Here is a 10625-nt window from a genome sequence, read left to right on the forward strand (position 1 = left end):
AGGGAGGAAAATGAGAAGCTGATACCAAGGACTCAAGTAGAAAGAAAATTATGGCAGTAAATGTACAAACGTGCTTGACGCAATGGAAGGATGTATGGATTGTGATAAGAGTTATACAAGCCCCCAATAAAGTGATATATTTTTTAAAAAGAAATGGTAACCAGAAGCCAATCCCATTGCCACCAAGTTGATTCTGACTCATAGTGACCCTATGGGACAGTGTAAAACTGCTCCTAGGGTTTCTGAGGTAGTACATCTTTACAGGAGCAGACCGCCTCATCTTTTTCCCACAGAGCGGCTGGTAGATTTGAACTGCTGACTTTGAGATTAGCAGCCCAATGCATAATTTACTACACTATCAAGGTGCCATGAAACAAAAGGTAAAGGTCCTAAAATTCCTGGAAAGGAATTTTCCTAATTTAATGCAATGTAGATATATGTATTCTCAGAGAATATATACTTATTTATTATAACACTGTCACTCTAAGCTTGAAAAAATATAAAGAATTCTAGCAAATATTGCAGGTTGGATTTTAAAGAGAGCAAATTAGCATAATTTCTCCTTTTTGGCAACCTCAAAGTACATAAACGCGATCATTGTTCATGAATCAGACTGCTCATAGACATATTAGCTGGGAACTCTGAAGCATGAAGGCGACCCTAATTATTATTGGTGCAAACTAGCCGAAGGAGGCTGCTATTGTAGTAGGTACTGAAAAGGAGACTTCAGAAGTTACCAAAACGATGACTTTGCCTGAGAGACTCAGGAAAGAGTAGTCACCCTCCCTCAGCCATGGGTCCTCGAAGCAAGATGCTTATAGGACTAATCACTTAGAAGCCAGAACATGGGTTCGATTCTTGAGTTTGCCACTGATTAGTCGGGTGACCTTGAGCAAATCATTTAACTTCCCCGAGTATCAGATTCTCTATCTATGCAATGAAGGGTCCCTACCAGTGTTAATATCTTTGGTCAAGGCTTTATCAAGGGTTTTAATAATAGAACCTTATATGGTGTTATATGGAATATGCGAAGTTAAATGAAGGAACTTAGGTTAAAATACCTTGTGGTGGATAAAATACCACCCAAATATTGGTGTTTAACACTGTAAGCATCTTATTCTTATTTGTCCCTTTTGATAGATATGAGAGAACAAGTATTATTGATGGAAGAAAGGAGATATGCTTGGATGAAGTGAATTATCTAAGATCATACCAAGGACTACAGCCTGAGCCTCTTCATTCCTAGCCTGCTGTTCCTCATGTGAAAATTTTCACTAAATCTTAACATTCTGAAATAAAATGTAACATTGACATTAGTACTAGAAGAAGTTTAAACCCTAAATCAGTAGTTCTCATCCCTGGCCACATATTAGAATCCCCAAGGAGCTTTTAAACACAAGGACCTGGGACTCTACCCACAGAAACTGTGACATAACACCTGGCCTTTTTCAAAAGCACACCAGAGATATTTTTGTGCGGCCAGGGTTGAAAACCACTGGTTCAGAGAAACCCTTAATGTTTTTAAGCTCTACTTCCCACTCGAAATAATTTGTTATAGTGGTTCTCAATTATGGTGTTGTAACAACCTCTGGTGGATTGTCAGCAGTTATCTCGCCCACACACAGATACGCCCCCCTACGTATATATTATTCGTGGTTATGTCTGTGGTAAGGTCACTTTCTCTCCCATATGATGATACACTTCCTAATGTGAGAAAAATGTGAGATGGCAGCAGTGCACATGGCCTTCAAGTGAATACACCCATCGTGTGTGTCGTTCCAGTTCTATAATATTCCTAGGTATTTATCTAGTCTCTACTTGCTCAAAAAACCCTAGGAGGAGGGAGCACACAGTCCTACAGAGCAGTCCATTGCACTCCCATAGTTCTCAGAAGGTTGTTCCTTGTTGAGTTGTAATACACTCCCCTGTAAATCCTCTCGAAGCCACTGCCATCTGGTTGATGTAGACTGATAGTGACCCCATAGGACAAGGCAGAACTGCCCTGGGAATTTCCTAGACTGTAAGTCTTTACCTGTCTTTCTCCAGCTCCCATGGGTCTAGGCTATTTAATTGTTCTTCCTTATCACAACCCTTCAGATACCACTTCACTGTCCCCTTGAACAAACCCACAGATAGGGCAAGAGTGAATCTTTGAAACATTTAAATGAATTTGGAAATGGTTGAAGGATCACACCCAGGCTATAGCAATCAGTGGATAAATGTCATTCTGATGAGGTGTCTTTAGGACATATCCTTTGCTCTGTCTTATTCACAGCAGGAAAGTTGTATTTTTATTATGTCTAGTGTTGGCAAGTATGACTAAAATGGTCATTACTGTCTATATCTACCGGGAATGTAAATGGCCATCTCTTTCAGGAAGGCAAGCTGAAAATATGGATCAAAAGCCTTAAAACTGGTCCAATCCTTTGACGCAGTAATTACAGATTAAGTGGGTGTTATTTTTCCATCTAGCCAGATCTGACTCACAGCTACCCTACAGGTCAAAATCAGCCTGCCTCTATAGGGGCTTCAAGGCTGCGTTCTTTACAGAAACAGGCTGTGACAACTTTCTCCCCCACGAAGAGGCTGATGGGTTAAAACCACTAACCTCTTTGGTTTGTAACCAGTGTGCAGCCAAAGCTCCTCATACATGTAGAAATTCATCTCATGTACTTAGGACACGTTGTCAGGTGAAAAAAATTACAATGCTCTAAATAGAGTATGCATTGTTGTTGTTGTTGTTTTTTAGGAGGTGCATTGTTTTAAATGTGGTCTGATTGACCCAAGTTATAGTAAAATAATGGCTCCCTGGGTTTTCTGAACTTCCCATTTCTGCCTGATGGGTGCATTTGCTTTTTAGATAGTTATTTTACACTGTTGACTCATAAAACTGGCTGACAACTCAAATCCCTAGGCCTTCTTTGCACGAACGAGTTTTAAGTTATATCTCCCCCTACTCATCCTGTATTTATAAACTTATATTTATCCCTGTTACTTGTTTTCTTGCTATACTCAGCCTATAATTCCAGCTCGTCGAGTATTTTGAATTGTGATTCTGTTGTCCTTCCAGATTTTTGTCATTGTAATAGCCGATAAATATACCTACTGTGTAAACTACTAGAGTCAAATGAGACTGTCTATGAAAATACTCTGAAAACTGTAAAATGCTATATAAATGTGTTTGGGTTTTTCATATTAATAATGTATTCAATTGTTGAATGATTAAAATACTAAGAGCACAACCCCAGCCAGTGCTGGACAAAATGTAAAAATGTGAATTGGATGAAAGTACAAAAGATATAACAATACTAGGTAACTATGCTCTCTTTAAATGTGCTAAACTATACTAGCATCTAGCTTGCAGTGCTTCACTTTGTCCATAATATTCACTTGAGCGCTGTTGTCATTTGCCCTACATTATTACTGCCATTCCTCGGATACGTCTGTTTAAGGATGCTGTCTAAAAAGAACTCGATTATTTGGTATAACTTGTGCTTAGTAGACCTATGATGATGTTGGTGATCATTGCTTCACTAAAGACGAGAGGACTGAGGGGGCAGAAGCTTGGTAAAGATGATGGCACTTAAGGCTTGAAACACAAGGAGGGCATTTTAAACTCACTTTAAACCTGTCATAATAATCTTTCCTACAAATTTGTTTGACAGTGTTCCTGCAAGGGCTGGTGTGGGAATAAGCAGTGTGGGTGCAGGAAACAAAAGTCAGACTGCGGCGTGGACTGTAGCTGTGACCCTGCGAAGTGCAGGAACCGCGAGCAAGCCAAGGTAGGATCGGTGCTGTTGCTCCGTGCCATCCCTTCACACCTAGCTTCTGTGTTTTCTTCCACCTTGCTATTAGACCGTGTAAAGTAGAGAAGTAAATTCATTGACACTCATATATGTTTAAAAGCTTTAAAGCAAAGAGCGCTTGTATATTGAGAAAACATCCCAGCCCAGTCCAGATCAAATCAATAAGTCCAATATTAGCCCATATGTCCGATACTAGTCCATAAATTCCTCTTCAGACTCATGTAACCACTTGCAATGATGCCAGATACAGGAAGATCGCAGGCCTGCCTGTGGGTGAAAGGTCTTGTGGATCCAGTGGCAGTGGGAGCATCTCAGAGCTGGCTTGGGTCTCCATGTGGCTCCTCCAGCTTGCTGAGTCTCAACAGCAAGCAAGTGAAGCAGACAGAGAGTGTGGCCCACCTCCAGAAGAAAGAGGACGTTTCCAGAGTCCTCCTGAGAAGGCCACGCCCACAAGGAAGCAGCATTAGGCTGTGACCTGATTGGCAGACTAGACTCAACCCTATACTTATTTATCAAGTGAACAGAAAATTATATAACTACAACCACAAGCTTCCATTTGGAACTTAGAGTCTCCCACACAGAGCTTTCCATGCTTCTCCTTTGCTGTGCACCCAGAAACATTTCTCTTCATCCTTTTTCCTTGAGGCTAGCCTTTCCACACACCATGCTCAGAGGCTTCCAAGGAGATTCCCAGGATCAAATGAGTCCAGTGGCGTGGCTGGAACTACAAGAGCCACATACCAATGTGATAGCAGCTTCCAGGAAAAACAAGTGACTCCTTCTAACATCTTAAGACATTAGTTCTTATGCCCCTTCCATGGGAGTAGTCACTGTTTAGCGCCAAGCTAACTGTAGCTGCCCCCCTTGTGTTGCTCCCCAAAATATCAAACTTGGAAACAAAATGTGCCCTGAGAAGAGCAGCACCAGCAGGTCAAATCCCCGTGCTTGCCTATGCTTGCGCCCATGACAAAAGTGTGCTATGTGGTTGACAATAGATGCCATGCCAGCCAGGGTTGTCTGGGGAGGATGCACCGTGCATTTCTCTGACATCCTCGTGTCAACTGCTTTTTCCTGGGCCTTCTACGGAACGACTCTACAAGGTTAGTGTGCATCCGTGGCCCAAAGTAACAAGCAAAGACGTGTAGAATTAACAGAGACCTTCAACATTCTGTGGTACAGTGATTTTTCAAATTAAATTCTAGAGTCTTCTAGTGGCTCCATGAAAGTTCTTTGGGCAGAGGGTAGTGGCCTGAGTCAGATTTGACCTCATGACAACCACAGAAACTTGCTTTTTATTCCTTTTCCTTAAGATTTCACTTATAAAAACTACTAAGCTAACCCAATGTTTCCATTTTATAGAAAAGAAAACTAAGGCCCAGAGATAAGCTTAAGTGAGTTGACTCATCTTGCCTAATATTAGGTGGTCATGGCAGCTACGATTAAACTCACACTTCCTGATTCTTAATCTAGTCCTCTGTCCAAGTTAATAGCCTATCATTCTGTTAACTCAAGCTCTCTTTACAGAATTGCCTATTTACTTACGTAATATCTCTTGGCCTCACTTTCCTTATCTGAAAGGGAGACTAACACGGATAACAGCCTAGAGCAGTGGTTCTCAACCTTCCTAATGCCGCCACCCTTTAACACAGTTCATGATGCGGTGACCCCCTAACCATAAAATTATTTTTGTTGCTACTTCATAACTGTCATTTTGCTACTGTGACGAATCAGGTGACTCCTGTGAAAGGGTTGTTTGACCCCCCAATTGGTTGTGACCCACAAGTTGAGAACTGCTGCCCTAGAGGGCAGATTGGAAAGGGAGAAAGATTGAGGCTTGACGTGTCACATGCTGCTAATTCTGCTTACAGCCTTGTCTTCCTTCAGAGGCCGCCTCCAAACATTGCTCCGTCTCATCAGGGAAAAGCATGGGAAGCGCTACCAACTCTCCAAATAGGGTGTCTTTAAGACGTGTTAGACTGACTGATCAGCCCTCAGAGCAACTTCTCTAGTTGAAGGAGAACACACTGGTTTTATAACCCCGGTAGCTGAATTTATTGTGTGCTTATCTGCCCGATTCTTAGAATAGCTTGGTCACTATTGAGCGGACCCAGGACTCCGAAGGCTCCTTCAAACTGGAGGATCCCACAGAGGTGACTCCAGGATTGAGTTTCTTCAACCCTGTTTGTGCCACTCCCAACAGCAAGGTAGGGGTGTTTCCATCTGCGTTAGCGTCCATCTCAGCATCTCTAACGGAGATTGGTATGGTATCAGCTTGCTGACAGTTGGGCATAGGCTAGAGTCTTTCTTTATTTTCTTTTTCCATGCAGCAATCTCAGGAGCCCTGGTGGCACAGTGGGTTATGCATTGGGCTGCTAACCACAGGTCAGCAGTTTAAAACGCCCAGCTGCTTCACAGGAGAAAGATGAGGATTTCTACTCCCATAAAGATGTACAGTCTCAGCCTCTTCCTCTCGATCTCATTCTGAACTCGAGTTGGAAGAGACGAGTCTGGTCTCAAAATGGAAGTACAACTGCCACCCGGTTGCCCCCAGCCTGACTCTGACCATAGCCATTGCTGTCATCATCGCTGCCAGGGGGAGGAGGGTCATGATCCAAAGGAACCTGAGCCATTGTGAAAACTGTTTGTTCATGGCCTGAACTTTGTCAGTACAGACAATAGTTTAAGAGAACATTTGGAGAGATGGGGCATATTCACAGAGGGTGTGGTGATGAGGGCCCCCCCCCAAACAAAGCATTCCAGGGGCTTTGGTTTTGTGACTTACTCTTGCATTGAAGAGGTGGATGCAGCAATGTGTACCAGCAACACAAGGTTGTGGGCCTGCAGGGCCTCTAATGGAACCAATGAGAACTGTTGCAAGAGAGGCTTCTCTAAAGCCGGGTGCCCATTGAACAGTGAAGAAACTTCTTTGTTGGTAGCATAAAAAAAGACAGAATTGTGAAGTGAAAAGGCCCCTTTCAAAACAAGCGCTACAGTCTGCTGAATCACAGAGAGGGCGTGGTGGTGGAGCTGGCAACTTTATGAGTCCTGGAGGGACCCTTGGCCAAGGTGGGAACTTTGGTAGAAGAGGGTCTATGGTGCTGTAGGTGGCGGCAGCACAGGTAGTTATGGAGGAGGTGATGGTGGAGATAATTAATTTGGAGGCAATGATGGCAGCTATGGCGACGGTCCTGGTTATAGTAGTGGGGGGGGGGGCGGGGGATGGTGACGGTGGACCAGAGCATGGAAACCAAGGTGGTGGATATGGTGGCAGTGGTGGAGGATATGATGAATACAATGAAGGAGGACATTTGGGTCATGGGAACTACAATGACTTTCGAAATGTATAGTAGACCGCAGCAATCGAATTATGGACCCATGAAAGGGGGTAGTTTTGGTGGATGAAGCTCAGGCAGTTCATATGGTGGTAGTTGTGGATCGGTTGGTAGAAGTGGTGGATATAGTAGCAGAAAGTTCTAAAAAGTTAAGCAGAAAAAAGCTAGAGTTCTAGTAGGAGAGAGAGAGCGAGGAGTTGCCAGGAAAGCGGCAGGTTACGTTGAGACAGTCAGCCCCAACATATTGGAGGAACTGTAAAAATCTGCCACAGATGGCGCGATGATCCACAGTCAGGAAACGACTGCAGCTTCGACAGGAAACGCTTCTTGTCCGGGACTGTCTTAGCCACCCACAGTTTGCAAAAGGTGCAGCCACTGATGAATGCGATGTAGTGTCACGTGGATGTACATGCCTGAGGCCTTGCATCTGTTGGAGCTTTGTCTTTTTCTTTCCATCACCTTGGGCATATTGCCCTGTAAGTGGTGGGAGTGGAACTAGGAATAAAAAATTAAGGAATTGTTTACCTTTCCATATTTGTGTGGTTCAGTTTTTCTACATTTTAGTACAGAAACTCTAGCAAAATGCAGTTTTGAAGGTGTTTCCTTGTGAGTTAACAAGTAAAGAAGATCATTGCTCATCACTATTTTGTATGAATTTTTCTAAAGTTAACTAAAAAAACACCTGCTGACTGGCAGTTTAAGGGGAATCTATTCTCCCATTTGCAAACCATGATACGAATGGGCGCTGACACGTGGAGAGAATAGATATTTGTATGTTTGCCTTGTGTGTTTCAGATAACAACTAGGATAGGGTTTCTCAATTAGTATATTTGTAAATTTAATAGCATTAAGATTTACCTGCAATGAAAAAAAAATCTCAAAATTCCTATTTTGTTTTTGTGCATTTTCTTTTAAAATCGATTCAGATGTGATTTAATGTGTTAGCTTTGCCAAGAGCCCTAGCTGTGTTCAGAAAATGGACACTTATTCTGGTCACATTTGAACTGCTGCCATAATTTTATTTAACGGTAACTGTCTGCTGCCCCTGCTGAAATTCTGGAATGGGCTAGTGGAATTTTTTTTACCCTTTCTTCCTACTTTAAAACCCATTCTTAAATAAGCTTCAAAGTACAGACAACTAAGTCTGCTCTACCCAAGCAAATCCGGGGCTACCTACTATTTAAGGACAAAACAAAACTTTCTTTTTGAAGCATAAGAGGCATACAAATCTTCAGTTCTTTCCCTTGGTTTAATTTTTTATTGATAAAAATTCTCAGAACAAGAGAATACCAATCATGCATTGTTTTAAAAAAAAAGGGAGAGAGTGAGATTAACCATCTCAGAAACTCACGGAGACAGTTCTAATCTATCTTAAAGGGTCGCTATGAGTTGGAATTCATTTGATGGCAGTGAATTTGGTTTGAGTTTATATTTTTAGTGTGCAGCAATCTTAGGGGACACGTCATACTAGTGGGAGTATGTTCAGCAATGTTTTTGGCTAGTTTTCCTCTCTCAGAAATCTCACCCAAGCCTTGTCTCTGCTCTTCTTAGATCCTGAAAGAGATGTGTGATGTGGAGCAGGTAAAAACCCTGACTCCTGCTCCCTCCTGCCTTGACCTTCCAGAATTGAAACATGTCACAACTGAAGCCCAAGAAAATAAGGCCCCAGGAAAGAAAAAGAAGCGCGCTCTGGCCAGCAATACCAGCTTCTTCTCTGGCTGCTCCCCTATTGAAGAAGAGACCCACTGACGTTGTCATCATCACCTCTGGTCCCAGTCTGACTTGGGACATGCTTTCAGGTTGCAGCCAGGAAGAACTTTAAAGACTTCTGGAACTTTTGTTGGATATCGGGACTTAGTCTCCATCTTTGCAACACCAGACTCCTTACTCTGCCTTCTCCAGAATGGTGTTAAGTCACCTCTTGAAGAAAAAGCCAACTGCCCTTCCTAATGACTTATTGGAAACCAGTTCCCAATACCATCTAACTCTTTCTTCTATGATTAGTTAAGACTGCCTGTTGCCTAATGGGGAGGAAACGGAGCTTTTCTTATGCCTAGCTTGTCTCAACTTAGTGGAAACGGCTGCCTAGGATGGAGGCCTAGCTCAGGTCCCCTACCCTACCTTAGGAATGGAGATGGGATCTGAATTTTATGTATTTTAACAGTACCTTCAATTGCCTTCCATTTACTGAGGTAAATAAAATACTTGTAGATGTTAAATAAATACATTTTAGTCTTATTAAATGTTCTCTGCTAGAATGAGAAATAAAATTTCCGACCTGTGTCCCTGAGTTCATAGGAAAGCTGTTACAGAGATTCATTGCAAATACCTGAGCCTCCCCTCCCTGTCTTGTAACTGCCCTTTGTCCGGAAGACGGTGCGGAGCATGGCAGTGTGTTCTGTTGCTTGCTACTCTAGGAAATTGGCATAAAGCTAGCAAGGCTAATAGCCTGGCCTCCAGCCATTGTAGAATCTGCCCTGTCTCAACATCTGGAAAGAAATAACATTTACTAAGCATCTAAGGAGTTAAGGAACATATCTAAAGTCACTAAGTTATTTACTTAGAGAGCTAGAACTTGAACCCTGTTCTGACGTGCCTGTTTGACTCTGAAGGAGCAGGCAGTCCTGAAGCTTGGTTTCTGGGTACACAATGGGCATGGGAATCACTGTTGTCAGGTCCTAAGGCTGAGGAGCACAGGCTCCTTGCTTACTCCTTACTAGACAGCTGGGCTCGCGGGTTAGCTAGAAGCTCAAAGGGGTTAGCCCTGGAATGTTATACATAGCTTCTGACTGGCCTGGAGGCTTTCTCTGAGGAGTTCTTAAACTTTGGGAACTCATATCCTTGCACTCCCACTCCCTTACCCCCCCCCCCACATTCCACAAAAAAATCCCAAGCCACCCCTAATAACTTGGCACTGTAAAACCAAGACTCCTCTTCTAGAATTCAGCAAAGGAAATTGAATGACAACATGCCTAGAATGAAGCTTGCAGGAGGATTAGGTGACCTGGCAGCCCTCTGGGGCCTCCAGCCAGGGTGCAGCCCAGCTTCTCTTTGCATTTTAATGCAGAGGGAGCAAGTGAGTCTCCCCCATTGCCAAATAGAGCCCCTGGATACAATGGGAGGACAGAGGGGGAAGGGAGCAGCTCCTGGCATTAGAGAGCTAGTCTCTTTCTCGCCGTTCTAAAGCCACTGAGTGGGGGGGGGGGGGCAAACTGGCGGATCCCCAAAGAAGATTGTCATTCCCGCCAACCCTGCTAGCCCCTCGATTTGGAGTCAGTCAAAAGAGTGGAGGGCGGGGGAGCAATTCCACCAGCCCTGTCAGCTGAGCTGCTTAGGCTACAGCTCTCCAGCCAGCCCTCTGCTACTGATGTGCAGCAACGTCTTTCATAGATCACCTTCTAAAACTCAGGAAGCCTAGCAGATAAACACCTCAGAGGATTCTTGGAGCCTTAGGAACAAGGACACAGGAGTGCTGAAAGCCCAGATG

At 43.4% G+C, this 10625-nt stretch overlaps 1 protein-coding gene across 2 annotated transcripts in view; it reads left to right on the plus strand.

The window, feature by feature from the left end:
• KIF4A (kinesin family member 4A) overlaps nucleotides 1-9402 on the plus strand; it is a 183300-nt gene extending 173898 nt beyond the window's left edge. Inside the window, exons 29-31 of one of the 2 annotated variants that reach the window (XM_075538655.1) lie at nucleotides 3666-3782; nucleotides 5888-6010; nucleotides 8690-9402. In XM_075538655.1, coding sequence (XP_075394770.1) covers nucleotides 3666-3782; nucleotides 5888-6010; nucleotides 8690-8887 — 438 coding nt within the window. In that variant the 3' untranslated portion in view covers nucleotides 8888-9402. The other variant, XM_075538656.1, reaches the window with a different exon arrangement.
• The last annotated feature ends 1223 nt before the right edge of the window (nucleotides 9403-10625 follow it).

This window comes from Tenrec ecaudatus, chromosome X (assembly GCF_050624435.1).
Source record: "Tenrec ecaudatus isolate mTenEca1 chromosome X, mTenEca1.hap1, whole genome shotgun sequence".
Taxonomy (NCBI): Eukaryota; Metazoa; Chordata; class Mammalia; order Afrosoricida; family Tenrecidae; genus Tenrec; species Tenrec ecaudatus.